At 40.4% G+C, this 16,169-nt stretch overlaps 1 protein-coding gene across 3 annotated transcripts in view; it reads left to right on the forward strand.

Moving 5' to 3' along the window:
• PCCA (propionyl-CoA carboxylase subunit alpha) overlaps positions 1–15,750 on the forward strand; it is a 283,684-nt gene extending 267,934 nt beyond the window's left edge. For all 3 annotated transcript variants that reach the window (XM_057402101.1, XM_057402102.1, XM_057402103.1), the window contains 2 exons: positions 11,966–12,043; positions 15,405–15,750. In XM_057402101.1, coding sequence (XP_057258084.1) covers positions 11,966–12,043; positions 15,405–15,473 — 147 coding nt within the window. In that variant the 3' untranslated portion in view covers positions 15,474–15,750. The remainder of the gene's footprint in view (positions 1–11,965; positions 12,044–15,404) is intronic.
• The last annotated feature ends 419 nt before the right edge of the window (positions 15,751–16,169 follow it).

Here is a 16,169-nt window from a genome sequence, read left to right on the forward strand (position 1 = left end):
TACAGGAGAGATATTTAACTCCCCTCTCTTCCCCCCCCCCCCCTTTTTTTTTTTTTTTTTTCCTTTTTTTTTTTTGTTTAGAATCTCTATTTTAGCATTTTACAAGTCACAGATTTTCTGAATTGGGAATTCCCAGTATTTTATGGGAATCCTCTTGTCCTGAAGGAGTAAACTTAACATACGTAAGAGCAATAGAACATGTTGTTGCTCTCCTGGGGATTTCCAGGGTTTCTTACCTCACCTTGAACTGGAAACAAATGTAAATACAGTGTATTAGAGTTACATTTAATCTCAGTTTTAGATCAAATTTTACTACATTGTATCATATGTTATTTCTAAGGTCAAGGCCTTATCTCTCCTGACCACTGAAAGCAATAGAATGACGCAGGCACGGAAGTATTTGAATCACGTTGTGTAGATTGATTTTAAAGTGCTATTCTATGATTCTATGAAATAATGCTGTGTGTATGTAGCACTCAGATACAAACAGAAAGCTTCAGTCACAGAATTCATAATTTATGGCAATGAAACCTAGATTTTCTTGAGAGATGATTTAGAAATGGGATCAAGATCTTAGCGCTGCACTTACTAGGTGATGGTCATCAATTGTGCTGGTAAAGTGACTGCTTACATTTTGCTATGATGCCACTTTTGGTTTTAGACTGTATGGTTGTTTCTGTCTGTTTACAGAAAGAAAGGAGTCACCATGTTAATATTAAAGATATGTAGGTGCAAATGTTTGTATTAATGAAATACAAACATTTCCTGACTTTTCTGAGGAAAGAGAACCAAGTACAGCTGAGTGAAAAACAGCAAGAGAGAAATCCTTTTAGCTTCTGTATTTAGCTTTCTGGTTTTGTGATCTATACATGTATGCGCACACACACACACACACACACTGTTTATACCTTTAAAACCAGCAGTATTCAATTAAAATTAATCACTATGTCATCCCAGGAATGCATGATTTCTGTGTCTAGGCAGTATGAGTGGCTGAGTGAAGGAGATCTTATGCAAATACTTCCTTTTGCAAAGAAGGAAACATTTTTAAGACATGGATCTTTTAATTTAGGATTTTTTTGAGAAGTTAATTCTGCTGAATGTTACCAATATTCTTGCCCTTAGTTCTTGTTGTCTTGAAGGGATACAACCAGTGGAAAAGGAGGCCAGAGCCAAAGGGATTTTAACTAAATAAATTAATGAGCCTCCCTCCACAAATCCACAAGTGGTGCAGTGCATCAGAGCACAAGTTGTTAAATAATGTGTGGAGATTTTTTTTCTTCTTCGTCTCATCTCCTCTCCTGCAGCTTTTTGCTGGAGGCACTGAGTGGCAGAGCATTTGAACGGCATAATCTGTGTTCTGCTGACCTGAGCTTGTCAATGCTAATTGTGTGGCTTTAATTGCAAAACCACATTTGCGTTATTGAAAAGGGTTTAACTTAAATCCGTCCTTTTCAGGACTAGTGTCAAAACGTTAAAAAAAAAGCAAGCCAGTGAGCGAGATGGGGATAGCATCAGCTATCGGCACTGAATAAGCAGTGGGATGGTGTGATTCAGATTACACATCTTGGCTGTCCGTCAGAAACCAGCTCACTCACTACAGCTGTTCAAGGCATGATGGACAGGGAACTGCAGCTCCCTGATAAATACAGCTCTTTTTGTTGCACTGCTTGGGAAAAGTATGATTTCTTTAGTGCGCTGGAAAAATGGGAATCTGAGTAGCTCCCAGTCTGCAGCTGGGTTTGGCAGCTCAAATTTGCACAGTGTGTGAAAACAGCACAGCTGAAAATTGGGAGACCGTGAGGTAGTTGTTCATCCTTCAGGCGTTGCTGTTGATAGCAATAAAGCTGCCTGGTTATTAGCTACTCCGAGGCTGGTTTCTGCTAACCTATGATTTATGCTACGTAGTGTTAGTGCAGCGATCACTGCAACAGTGCTGCGCTCGCAGAGAGGTGCTCTCAGAGTGGTCAGCAGAACGGGGAGCTGTACCCCATCTTCATGCATAACTTTACAAATGGTGAAGAAATGCCTGGAGAGGGACATCTCTTCTTTGTCTGAACAGCTCCACACGCAAGCTTGTGTGTATCGCCTGTGGTTCAGCTATAGGGCATCACACCTGGTCAGGTAAAATGTATGTTTGTTAATGCCTTCCTGTGTGCCTTTAGCCAAATGAGAAGGCAATGCTGATCTCTGTTTTATCCCTACTCTACGTGTCATTGTTTTTCCTTGAAGCACAGTGTTCTCATTTGGCTGCTGTTGCTGAAAAATACTTTGGTCTGATGAAGCCCGATAGAAGATTGTGTGAGCATCCTCTATCCAGCTGGTCTGATGAGCAGTTTTCAGTTCATTTTTGCCAAAAGATACTGCATATGCAAAGAATTTATTTTCTTTTGTCTATAAGATGATCTATGGATTTTAGTAACACAGTGGGGAAGTGCTCTGTGTCAGTTGGAGAGAAGCATAACTTGTGATGCTGCCAATTTTTTAGCTTTTTAGTTACTTTCTACTTTCTTTATTTTCCTTCATGAGATCAGAAGACTGTAATTGATTGTCACTCAATTATTCCTGGAAACACAATGAAAGCACTTAGAAGCAGAAAACAACATAAACAACAAAACAATTAGAAATCTGGCTGACTGGGAAGATGGTTCATATTATTTAGGGAAAGAAGATTTGAATTTAGCTTACTTTCCTCATGATAACAGAGTCACATTTTATAGGAAATGACCGTTTTGGAGTGCGAGGGTGTTTGCATGTTAATTTTCTAAGTAGATTGTTAATGATGAGTGTGCATTAGGACGGAGTTCAGTTTTAGGAGAGTTACTTTTTGGTTCCCCATGGTGCCAAGGGCCAGAGAAGCCACTGGGTTTGAAATCCAGGCAACGGATTTGCTCTGTTTTGGCTGACACCGATGACAGCAAAAGCCAGCTCTGCTAGCATGCAGCAGGATTTTAATGCTGGAGTATGGAGATGGCACTGCAAACAGTTTTGATCTCACCACAACTACCACAAATAATGCACCATAAAAACTACTAAAGCTGCACAGATTCACTGCTTAACTTAGAGGGCAGGAAATGGGCAGGCACTTGCAAAGATTTCTTCATCATCTTGAGTTGCTTGGCTTAATTTTTGTGCATGTAGCATTCAGTGCATTAAAATTGAAGGGGCAGGAAAAGCCCAAGGTCCTAATGGTTGAACAGGTAAAGCAGTGTTGTTGTACCCCATTTAAAACAAGCCACCCAAAGTGTTCCCACAGCTGATTTCAACTTTGGTAGTCTGGACTATCCACAGCAATAGAAAAAGATCTGAACTATCCTTATTATCCTGTAGCCTTTGCTGTATTTTCACCTAAGAATATAGTTTTTGCTTTTTCAGTTTTCTATGTATCAGAAATGTAAAGAGATTTTCTTATAGTTGTATGTTTCTCTTTGTGGTTTTTCTTTTTTAATTAAATTAAGCAGAATAGGTGGCATTACTAAGCCAGGTATCGGTCAATAAGCTAACACCAGTGCTGGTAGCCTAAATCAATTCAATGATTCCTCCAATCCATAGATATGTAAAAGGAAAGCAAATCTGGGTAAACACCCCAGCATTACTGAATTATTGTAGGACTATGGCCAAAAGAAGAGGACAGTTAATTATTTTGACCTAAGTAAGATTTTAAATTTCCTCTCTTCTTTCCAGTAACTTGAGATTACCCCTGGTTTTGGAAGTTATCACCATTCAAACCCACTCTTTAAATGGACTTTTCTCATATCAAAATTTCTTAGAATTTCAGGTAGATGCTAGAGTAGTCATGGGTGTTGATGCTGCATGGGATGTTTTTTTCTATCAAGATGTCAGCTGCTATATGCTAAGTATGTCAGTAATTTTAAAAATGTGTAACCTGAAGGCTGCTATTTTACTTGTATAGCATGCAAAACACATTGCTCTCAGTGAGCCTGTGTTTTAAAAACAACAGAGGAAGATGTTCTAAGCTGCATTTCAGTTCTTCTAAATGGCATTCCTCCTCCAGTTCAGGCTTATGCACATTATTTTAATTTCTCTTGTTATTCTTTAGAGGAATAGTTAAAAAAATAAAATCTTTCCCCACAATTTTCCATCTCACAAGCCTTGGAAAGTTCTTGCTATGGGAAAAGATATGTTTTGCTTGACCTCTGCTGTTGAAATACTCACTACTAAAAACCAAAACAAACCAGCTTCCTAAGTTCCGTTTCTCACTGCAGCGTTTATTCTCTTGAAAGAGAAAGTGGAGTTAAATGGAGTTACAAAGTTACCTCTTGCTGTCAGCCAATTGTGTGTTGTTTTAAATCATATTTACCTTTAGGCCTCAAAATCTAAAAAGAAAAAAAAAACCAGCATTATCTTTCTTGTCTTATACTGTTTGGAATTTAGAACAGAGAAATAACAGCCAGGAAAAACTGTGAAAATGTATTTGCTTAAGTAACAGTTCCACATTTTGTTCGGAAACACATAGTATTGATAATCTGGTAAAATATTCTTAAATCCAAATAAGATTATTGTCTTGCGTGAACCTTTTTATTTTCCTTTTATTGTTGCTTTTTCCATTTTCTTTCCCTCTACCTCCTTTCCTCCCTCCTGTTCTTCAGCAATCCCAGAGCAAATACTAACTACATTTTTCAGTTAGACGGAGTTTTCAAACTTGACCAAATATGCTCAAAAACCTCATGTAGTTTTTATGATTCTGTGCATTAAGTTATTTTTTGGGGGTATGTTTTTGTGGGGCAGAAAACCTATTGCTAAACAGGAAAGGGAAACAGTTTCACAGCTGTGAAATTTCAGAAGCATGTAAATTTTTCGCCATTCTTAGAACACAAGACTTCAAGGAATAATTGTGCTTACATTAGAACCCGCCTTAACTATAGTAATCGCTCATAACATGTTTATGTGGGGTTTTTATATTTGACTTGCATAGATTTTTCTGCTATATCTTTATGCAATTGCACTATCTAAGGTTTGTCTTCAAGTATGGTGTAATTAAGACTAAAATCATATTCTGGTGATGAGTCAATATTATTAGAGTTTTCTCTTAGGGAAGAAATGCTACCATCCTTTGAAAGTAATTCGTAATTATTATTTGTTAATTGGTGTGCTTTGCCATTTCAAATGGTAAGCAACTTTTGGGCCATTAGTAAAAGAGCTGAATGATAAAAATTGGTGTGATGGAAACTTAAGCCTTGCCTTGATCTGAGTAGCACAAGAATTGCCCCCAGACATTCTCTGCCTGCATATCACTTCCCCAGCACGCTGGGATCTCAGAGGCAGTTGGGGAAGTGTGTTTTGGATAAGTGGGAGTGCAATGACCAGCGCTGATTGCTGTCAGGGGGACATCACTGACCTTTGGTTAGTCAGAGGTCACAAAATTTGGGATGTGCTATCTCTGGATTCATTCATTAAAGGAGTGTGGCAAAAAAAGTTTAATAATGATTTGTCAACTACTTTTAATTGCCGCTAATTATGTTTGCAGCTCTATAGCTATGGTTTCAAAGTTAATTTGGAAAGAAGGGAAAATCTGCACTCATTATTTTACATGGTAATGGACAATGTCAAGGAATTTCAGTTGCTGCTCATCCAATTCCTCTTGATTTGTTTTCTTGTTGGATGCTTGCTGCCAGATTGCCAACAAGTCAGCGAGAAAAAAATCTGGGAAGCGAATGATACCAGCATGGACTAAGTTTAAACAACAAACAAACAAACAAAAATCCCAGTATCTTCATAAGGCTTTTAGATAGTGACTGCATACTTAATTCACTGTTCAGTGGCTTTTACAGGCATAAACAAGATGAATGTTTGTAATTATTTGGAGGAAGGCTACAAGAGAGGGTAACTAGATTTCTCATGGCACCGTCTTGCATTGTCCCTTCTTACTTATGAGGCTTAATAAAGGACACCGGTTGCAGCATAAGTGACATTGTGCAGGATATTTACTAATGTCTTCCCAAAGCTGAGAAAGGAGATACCAGTAAAATCCAGTTCTCACTTTGCTTTTAGCCAAATCTAAGCTCATTTTTCCTTAGGGCTGTCACTGTTTTGTTTTTTTTTTCCCCTTCAGCTCCAAGAGCCTTAAAAATGTTACGCAGCAGAGCACCTGTGTTCTAAATATAATGGTCTTAAAAATGTAATTGAGGGATTTTCACTTTTGTAGGCAAATCAGCAGGGTTGATATTGATCCATCTTTTGAGGGAACCACGGTGCACCAGAAGGTGATACTGTAGAGGGCCCCGTAAACCCTTGCAGCCTTCTGTCTAATTTGGCAGAAAACCACAGAATGTCGGACAACAAAAGACCGATCTGATTCCATAAGAAATCTTCATCCCTCCCACCCCCTTTTCACAGGATTAAAAAAAAAAAAAAAAAGACAAAAAAAAAGACTTAATTTTTTCAGCTGCACACAATGATTTGGTGCTCACTCTTGCATTGAAACAGTTGCTGTCAGAACAGGCAGGAAACAGTTTTCTTTTAATTGCTGAAATCATTCGGAAGTGCTTCATGCACGGCTTCTGTACAGCAGATGCTGTGCATTAATTGGCCTGTGTAGGGCTGACCCAGGGTTCCTTGTAGCAGGCCCAATTTTAGGCAGAGGGTTTAAATAGCTTATTTCTTATTTTCTGTAACCTGGCTTACTCTATAAGTGTGCTTGCACGTGGGGTACTTCATGGTCTGCAGTTTCTAATGTCATGTGGGTTTCAAAACCTGTGTTTCTCTGGTAATGTACTAGCAGCAGGTAAGCTCTAAATACCATCCATCAGGAGTTAATTTTTTATCCAGATACTCCAATGACTGATGAACCTGTCTTTTGTATGAATGTTCAGCACAGGAGAAAGCCATATGCCCCTGGCACTGGTTCCTATGCATTCTTTACAGTTCATAGTGAGGAGATTAAGAAAAAAACAAACCCTTACATTTACATGTCTTTCATTTATTTAGCAGTTTGAACTTTCTAAAATAGCTCCTTTTTCTTTTTTTTTTTTCTTTTTTTTTTTTTTTTTCTGTTTTTATTTTTGACAGTGAAAGGAGATTTAGGTCTTTTAAAGCAATCAGACTACTACTACTCATTTTCTTTATCAGGAATATTACTGCACACCCTTAATAGGGAACCTTGTTTTGCTACTCCCCGTCTGTTCAAAACAGACCTTAGCCCATTAGAAGGTCCTCCCTTGTGTGGGAAGACCACAGCTGTTACTGTAAATCTCATCCAGTAACTGTATCACCCCCATTTTGTGGCTCTGAAGGATGAAATTGAGAAATGGAATACTGTGCAGTCATCCTTTACATCTCCAATTTTAGGCCTTTGCACATCATTTTCATGCTTTTATTCCAAATCAAACAGCATTAGTGAGCAACACCACCCTGTGCTAAATGCCTAGTGTTTAAAGGCAGCACCTACGATCTTTGTTTATGGAGGATTTAGAGGGAAGTTGGGGTTTTGTTGATGGTGTATTTTTAAATTTTTTTTTTTTTTAATTCTCTCTTTTCCCTTCTTTCCCCATCTCAGATCTTTCCCAATCCCCAAAATCTGTTGGAAGCAGAAATCCAAATGGTAACAAGGTGCCTAAGATGGAGGATGCTCTGTTACGCCTCCACAGAGGAAGCGAGAGCTCAGCATGGTTACAAACACAACTTTGAAAAAGGTTTCTGTTTCTTTAAATCCTTCTGAATAAAGTGGATCTAACTTCTTATGAAGGATATTGGGGGTTTTAATCAGAAATAAGAAATGGTTTAAATCATTAGCACAACAAAGCAAACTATAAGCTTGAAGATAAAAGTCTCAGGGGAAAGAGTCCTCTGAAAATAAATGGGACTTGATAGATTTCCATATCATTTATAACTTCCCTTAATTACACTTGGAAGACTTGCCAGTAAAACTGGAAAATTGGCAGCCTATATCCATTATAGTAATTTTGCCGACCATGGCAAGCAGCTGGCTTTACTGGATTTTATTTCCCATCACTCACAATTAATCATCAGCTGGAGATGTCTGAAACTCCTCAAAACGTAGCAATACTGTGTGACATTCAGGCCTCCTTAAAATGCTGAAATCTGCTGAGTAAATGGGCTGAGTTCCCCTTCCAGCGAACTCATTTTGGTGCGAGGCAGGCTGCCGGTTAATGAGTGCCACTTCGATAATCGGATGCGAATGTGAACCCTGACCTCATGTCAAAGGAGAGGACGCAGCAAGCTGGATAAAAGATAGGGGATTCAGATCTGCAAACTTTACACCAATTAGACAGAGAGCCGGGAAATACATCAGCACCGATTGGGTTTATCAGAAAGACTTGCGGGGCTTGTGACCATTTTGTAAGCCTAACATTGAAGATGTCCTGTCACAATCATTAAGTCTTCATCAGATGATGCACAAAAGTCTGAGGAAAGTGTACCATATTCACAAAGATCCATCCTGTGGTAGCGATGCCCTGGGGTGTGCGCTGTCTTTTGCTGTTTCTGAGGTTTAAAGGGACCTATCTGTAAGTGCAGTTTGTCTTTATGCTGAAATGAAAACTCTTCAGGGTTGCGGCTTCTCAGATTCTGCTTCCACCCCGTGTTGTGAGTTGCTTGGCTGGGAAATGACTGGACACAGTTCCCTGTCCCATGTGTAACCTTTTGTCCAGAGCAGATAACAACCACCATGCAGTCCCTGTGTTATTCACACAGTGCTATTGAGGGCTCCCAAATTCACATCATCGATGTTAGTAACATCGAGATCTTAAGAACCCTCCTGTTCAATGATTTTTTTTTTTCCTCCTCTTTTTCTTTCTTTTTTTCTTTTTATTGTTCCTTTTCACTCTGTGGAGAACAAAACTGAACAGCTACTTTGAACTGCACCACGCAGAAGCAAGCTACTAAAATACAGACTGCAGGTCTGACAGTTAATCACTCATTTATTTTACTGTTCTAAGCAGTGTTAGAGAAGATCTGTCTGTAGCACAACTCTGTGAGAGAGATACCTGAGTTTAATTTCTTTTAAGAAAAGGAGTCCTTTTATTTCACTCGGTTCCAATCAATCAGATGTTTTGTTTGATTTTATTTGCCTGTTTTGACAGATTCAGGTCATCACTGAGACCTCTCTAAATTGAAATGTAAAGATGATGGTTTACACTGGTTTACCATCTACTGAAAGAAATAAATTATATGATGAAAATGCTGCATTACAAATGGTCCAGATAAATCCTTAAATAGGTTAGAAAGCAAGAACTTGTACACATCGCTGTGATTTTAATTTGCAGGCTAAATAACAGGCAAAAGGATATGTGCAATTGTGGAATGAAAGAAATTGGACAATGCCCAAAAGACTGAAAAAGAGAAAAGAGAGATACAAGTGCCTAATTTTAGGATTTGTCGCTTTGCAACATAATGAGGGGAACTGTAAAGGTTTAACATAAGAACAGTAATTGAACTTCTGTGCTTAAGTGACACTTTCACCAAGGCAATTTTCAACAAATAGCACATCATCAGAAGTGCTGACACAGCATTTTCACACGTGGTACCTGTGGAAAGTGCCTCTTTCCTTCAAATTAGTGAGACTAGATATTAACTGGATACTTTGTCTATATATTTTGCGGGTTGAGGAGGGGTATTTCCTTCCCAGGCTTCCTTTGTCATCAACCCAGCAGGTATTACGTAAAACACAAAAACTTTGGTTTTGAGAAATGGAGGGAACGTGAGGAGAAATTCAGATTCATGGACATCGCCATCTCACAACCACTTAATACTTCTGGCATTTTAGTGCTAGACCTAGAGACAATGCCATACTTTCCCAGCAGATGTATTTTCGGAACTATGTTTAGGTAATTGCTAACTGATTCATTTGCACACCATCCACCTGATGAAGCCATGTTACAGCTGAATTGCACTGGGGCTCAAGAAGATTTTCTTGTGCCCTTGAAATTAGGCTACTCAGTTCAGATCTGCACTCCTTAGCATCTCAGTCTTCAGCAAACTTTAGAGGCCCATGTTCTTGGTGCTCTGATAGCTGAGTTTTAACCAGAGGGTGTCAGATGTGTTTCTGAAATAGGCTATTAAAAAACCCTCAAAACTCCAACAGGCTTTTTATTTTATTACTATTGTTGTTGTTGTTTCTTAACAGAAGTAGATATTCATAGCTGCCTCTTAAGCACATAAATGTCTGAGAAGTTCAGAGCAGATAGAAGAAAACATGAGCAGCGAGACAGGGAGAAGGAGGAAAAGAAGCAAGGAAGGAAAGAACAAGCTATTTGGACAAGGCTACGGGCAGAGCAGCAGGTGTGAAAGGAAGGAGACAAAAGATGGGGAAAGGGAATAGAGGGGAAGTAACTGGAGACAAAGAACAAATCTCTGGTACTATTCACTGAATTTGACACTGCTAATGACTTAAGTGCTCACCTGAAGCTCAGGATGGAATTTCTGCAGGTGAAGTGTTGGGTGTTGCATATTCTCTGTATCCGGTTAGTACAGCGTGTTCCCAGAGCAAGCTTATTTACCCCCAAAAGCCAGTCATATTGCTGCTCCAGCAGTCTGCTGGAGAAAGGGCGCATAAACACCTTTTAACATAATGTCTGTTCTTCAGTCTTGCTCTGAATCCAAAGGCAGGTATCAATGCTTTTCAGTCATTGCTAGCGCATGCTTTATCAAAAAAGCTTTTGATTTTCAGAATGTGCATTTGGTCTCTGACTCCACAGCTTCCTGTTGGACATTATATTCCTCCAAAGTGGTACACACTTGTCACTAAATATGTATTACTCATTTTACATATATTAGAGAAATGCATCTGTATGCATGCATATAAACAAAGAGATTTTGAGGGCACTGGCACATATAACAAACAGACAAGTTGCAAACTCTGGTAACAAACCAGATCTCTGCAGCTCTCAAATTACCCTCTTTAATGAAACTTTAACATCAGAATGAAAGCATCCCAAATTTGCTGGGATGATGAGTGAATGGCAGGCTACATCTGCTAAACCCCAATGAAAAGACTTGCAGTGGGCACTTGGAGCCAGGCACCCCAGAAGGGTGTACCTGCATAAGTCCTATTGAAATACTGGCATGGAGGGCCCCATGCCCTTCCCTCTCTGGCATCCATCATCTTCATGGGATGACTGCCTGATCGCTGGGTTACATGAGGGATAAAGCCTGAGACCTGTGGTTTTCGCCTCATGTATAGGTGGCTCCCCCCACCCCCTGACACTCTAAAGCTTCACGTGGCTCTTTCCTCTGCACAGTGTAGTCCCAAGGTGTTGGAAGGAGGATCTGACTGGGCATGCAGGGAGCCCAGCAGAGCAGCCCAGTGGGTTACTGGTGACCTGGAGCTTCTCCATGCCTGTTTGCAGAGTGCAAGCCAGCAGAAAGAGGAAACTCAAGTGTTTCCTTTTAAGAGCTGTGGTGAAAAGGATGGTTTTGCCTCCGTGATCCCTCCCTGTGGATGAGAGGTGGTGGTTCCTTGCAGGCGTGCTCCCTTCCATTAGTCTGAAGTCATCAGCTATCATCTGGATGCTGCCAGGTGCAGAGGTGTGACTTTCTGCTCAGCATTAGCACGTTGGGTAATACTGGAGCTTCCAGTCCATGCTCCCCAGACACCTGCCAAGGAACTTTTGGCTTCTGAATCAGGATTAGTATCTGTGGGATCTGCACCAGGGAAGCAAAGCAAAGGCTTCCCAGCCAAACCTGCACAAATCAAATTTTGCTCTGGATTTAATTGATGTTGATCTGTGGTGGGTATGTGGTTTGTCTGGGGTGGTAGTTTTAAGTATGATTCCTTTCTCCCTATTTTTCTGCTGGTTTTGGCGAAAGCAGTTGCCTTTTGTGATTGTGGTCTGTATCATGACTGTGTAGCTGGCTGCCTTGACATACGCCATCAGAGTCTGTATAGCATTTAATGAAATAATCCCTTTATTTTCCAGAAGAATCATACACACTTAGAGCGTTTTAAATCCTCTATCCTCATTTTGTACCACTTGAATTTTACCAGGTTTCAGAAGGTCAAGAGATTTGTGTAATTGAAGCAATGAAAATGCAGAACAGTATGACCGCTGCTAAAACAGGCAAGGTAAGCTACCTTGGGTCTCTTAAACCATATGCAGCTTGTCAAGTAGGATAGGATTTAAAAAGGAAGAAAGGAGGATTCTGGTTGTTAAGGAATTAAGTCTGATTGTTGTAAGTCTCTCAAAGTGTTGTCATTAATTTTTAACATTTGGATCTGCTGTGAATGCTGTTTTAAGTAGTTCTGAGCCTTAGCTAGCACAGCAGTAAATAGTTTTACTGGCTTCAGAAATTCAGATAAGTCTTTCTCCCCTAAAAGGTTTGTTATCTATGATTCTATGTTACAGTGCTAAGTTGAACTGAAAGGTGTTGCAGACTGGTTCTCCACATTCCATCTTTCCAGAGAGCAATGGAAAGAAGGGAGATCTCTTTGTCAGCTAATTCATTAACGGCAAACAATTTGACATTAAAAAAACCACTTAGAATGAGGCATAGAAAGTGCTTTTGCAGGAAGATAAATGAAGCAATTTGTTCGTTATTTGTGGCTGTTAAATAAGAAGCCTAGATCTGAAGATGTGTTAAGCTTTGCAAGGCTGTGTATTGTGATACCTTGTTTCTGAGGGATCCGCGTTGCAGACCTGACCTGGGACTCTCCTGCAGTGCAGGATGTACCAAAACCAGTGCTCTGGGCAGGGAACTGTTTAAGATTACATGATAAGGATATGCCTTAAACCCCATCTGGTTTTGGGGACTGTCAGCCCTCATGTGAGGGCCTCAGAGCATCCCTGTGCCAGGTTATAATTCACAGCCTGAAACCATCACTTAGACATGGGCCCCTGATACATCCTTTTCAAATGGAGAGCAGGGTCTGGATCTGGATTATGAATTCTCTTCTGTGTAGTATTTCCTCACCTGCCCCGGCCCTTCTTTCCCTGGGGTCAAGCCCCTCTGCTCTCCTTGAAGCGCTGCCATTTTGCTATTAAAAACAGCAGAACAAATCCCAGTGCAAGATCCCTTATCCCGGAGGGAGGCAGCAAGGAGCCTGGCTCTCCAGGGCAGGGACAAGGTCGGCCACTGGCAAGATTCGCTGAGATCTCAGGATGGCTCTCTTATGCCAAGGACTGTTTGTGTGTTTACAGGAAAGGCTTATTTGGCACAGCACTAACATCGTCCCTGAGGCTGGGACCCAGGGCTTGCCTCTTCCAGTGTACCTAGTGCAAAATTGGGTCTCAAGGGAAAGAATTGCAGAGAGAGGGAGGACGTGCCTTATCCTGTCACTCTAGCATTGCCACTTTCTGGGTTTATTTCATGCATTAATTCCTATATAATTTATTTTCTCACTTGATTAATATTTCCCAGAATTTAATTTTTCCTCTTTGCTTCTTTTGTTTAACCCCTTGCTGCTGCCTTTTTGCATTCACTGCTGTTAACTAGGGAGTATTTGTAATTAAAATGCCATTCCCTCTCCCACCCACTCCCTTTTATTTTTTAACTTTCCCATTCCCATCAGGGTGTGCTGTAACCTGTGGACCTGTTCCTTAAAATTCTGCTTGTACTTCTCCCATTAATAAATATCACCCACTCGTTCTATACGGATGCCATGTAAACCCCATGTTTGGATTAGTAATCCTTCAAAATGGGATGTGAATGGTGCACAGGCCATTCAGTAGGCCCAATATGCACCTTGCAATGTCCCCTTGGTGTCTGCATTTTAACAGTAATTTGATTCTTTAGAATTTTAACAATTTGAAAAGGCAAACAAGTTTTGGGCTGTGTAGAGATGAAGCTGCTAAACAGGATTCATCCCATTTTGCAGTGCAAAGTCATGACTCTGAGCGCCAAAATAACTTGGCTCCTCCACAGGAATGGGTTGTTTGGCACTGGCTGGTAGTCTACATTTTGATGCCCTGAAACCATGTTTTGAAACTCAGTTCCTTTGTCTTCAGCTGGAAGCTGTCCCCATTTTCATTCCTGGCTGAATTCCTTTTCTGCATCAAACCCCATCTTCCTGTTTATAATTGTGAGAAAAGTGCTTTGTTTTTGTCTACTTTGAGTTCAATCCAGCTGCAGGTGGTTTAAAAGTGAGGGAAAGATGAGGAGGGACTGTTGTGCCTCCAGTCTCCTCCGGGACAGCTGTGCGTGGGTCAGAGCAAGGAATGTCACAAACCACTGGGGAGTTTGAAGCACTGGTCAGCCACAGGGTTTGCTGAACATTGGCTTTGTAGATAAAGAAATGAAAGAAGTAGTATATTTTCCACACTGCTGAGGAATCAGGTAGGCTGCCTACTGTTGATGTAGAAATAAAGCCCTTTTTTGTACATCATGTCTTTGCCCACGTACGGTATCCAGCTTCATTTCTTGAGTAATGCTATGAGTATGCTACAGAGCCAGAGATACGCTTACAGCTCATGTGGCTTTAGGCTATCAAACTAACTTGGACATGGGGAATATTAGCCTGGTATTTTGGGTATCCTCCAGGTTTCTTTTAGGAGTCCAAGGTAATGTTTGGGTGACTAAATGGAGCTAACTGCTGAACAAGGTTTTGAACAAGGATTTGGGCATTTCAGTGTGAGCTTTGAATTAATATTGCAAGTAAAGTCTGTTATACAGCTTCAAGTAACTTCTGGAGCTCCAGTGTGCTGAAAGGGAGTTCAAACATGTTGCAGCCTTTTATAGAGGAAATGAGGGAATAGCGTAAGATTTTCCTGTTTTAAAATTCAGGAATCTGCACATGAGTATGTAAGTTGTCTTCAGATGTAGCTGCATTTATTTGACAGTGGTGGGCCTTTGCCAAGTTCAGTTATGTTAAAGGATCCTGGTTCAGTTTGAATCAATCTATCCCAGTGCTCCAGGGATTGAGGGACTCCCACTCCATGGTTTCGGTCCCAAAATTCAGTTGTATTTAAAATCTGTCATGCAAGAAATACTGGGATATTTAATTGAAACACAAGTGTGAGTGTTGAAGAGTCAGCCTGTCCTCTAATAAAGGATTTTAAGCTTCAGTAGTAAACGAACAGTAGTGCAAACAGGTGGAAGAAGGATACCTTGTAATTTTTAAGTGCCATCTCCACCTGACATTCAGGTCTTCCAGCTCCCAAGTCATAAGAAAACCAGCTAGTAGTAGATGCCTAAATCCCTTGATGGAGTTTGACATGAGTTGGCCAAGCACTGGAGAAGGTTGTGGAGTCTCCATTCTCAGAGATACTCAAAGCTCAGCTGGACTCTGAACACTAGAGGTTGAGATGTCAGCCTCTTGAGGCCCTTCCAACGTACGGGCATCTGCGATCCCTATGACGGTCATAATGTCGCAGTGGCCACTTACCCTGTGCATGCAGATGTGATACTCTATATGAGCAATGTCAACCAAACCATTTATTCAACCATGCTATTGAGGGAAGTTTGAAATTGTTCCTGTTTCTGTACCGCAGGTGAAAGCTGTGCACTGCAAAGCTGGTGATACCGTTGGAGAAGGAGATCTGCTGGTGGAACTGGAATGACGTGTTGCCTCCACAGTGTTGAATTAGCTAAGCCTTTATTATTTTCACCCACAAAGTAAGATTAAGATAATTCAACACAGAAAATGGACAGTCCTACGCACAAGGTTTTATACATACATATTTATTGAATCAGTGGTTAAGACAGCAAACACAGATGTTAAACCTTGGCAACAGATCCCAGATTTTTACTTCCAGAAATACTTGTACATAACCTTTGTAATTCTTTGATTTTTTCAGGATCAGATAAAATCAATAAAATACCATTTCTGCTTTAAAACAGGAAAAGCCTCTTTCTAAAAAAAGAAAACATAACAAAAGCCCAAATCCGATTTGTCTTCTCAGTGGTAACATCACTGGTTTGAGGCCCCAGCCAAACAGTACAGAATGGTTGGTGGGAGTGAAAAAATAACCACCAAGTGAACTGAGCAGCTTTCCTACACTCTATGTAAGCGCTGAGCAAGTACAGCCAATGCTCTAAATTCTGATCAGGTTTACTGTTATATTTTGAAGCCTTTGTATAAACTAGATTTGACTCACACGTTGGATGTTTTATTTTGCTAGTGCCAACTTTCCCTGTGTATTTTCATTTACAGTTGGCTCCATACTCAGATCCCTACCACCCCCCCCTTATCTTTTTTCTATTGATTGGAGAAGAGGCTGTGTGGAGACCTCACAGCAGCCTTCCAGTATCTGAAG

This window comes from Pezoporus wallicus, unplaced genomic scaffold (genome assembly GCF_028554395.1).
Source record: "Pezoporus wallicus isolate ANWC-B61680 ecotype Strahan unplaced genomic scaffold, APGP_CSIRO_Pwel_v1 contig_6520, whole genome shotgun sequence".
NCBI classification, from domain to species: domain Eukaryota; kingdom Metazoa; phylum Chordata; class Aves; order Psittaciformes; family Psittacidae; genus Pezoporus; species Pezoporus wallicus.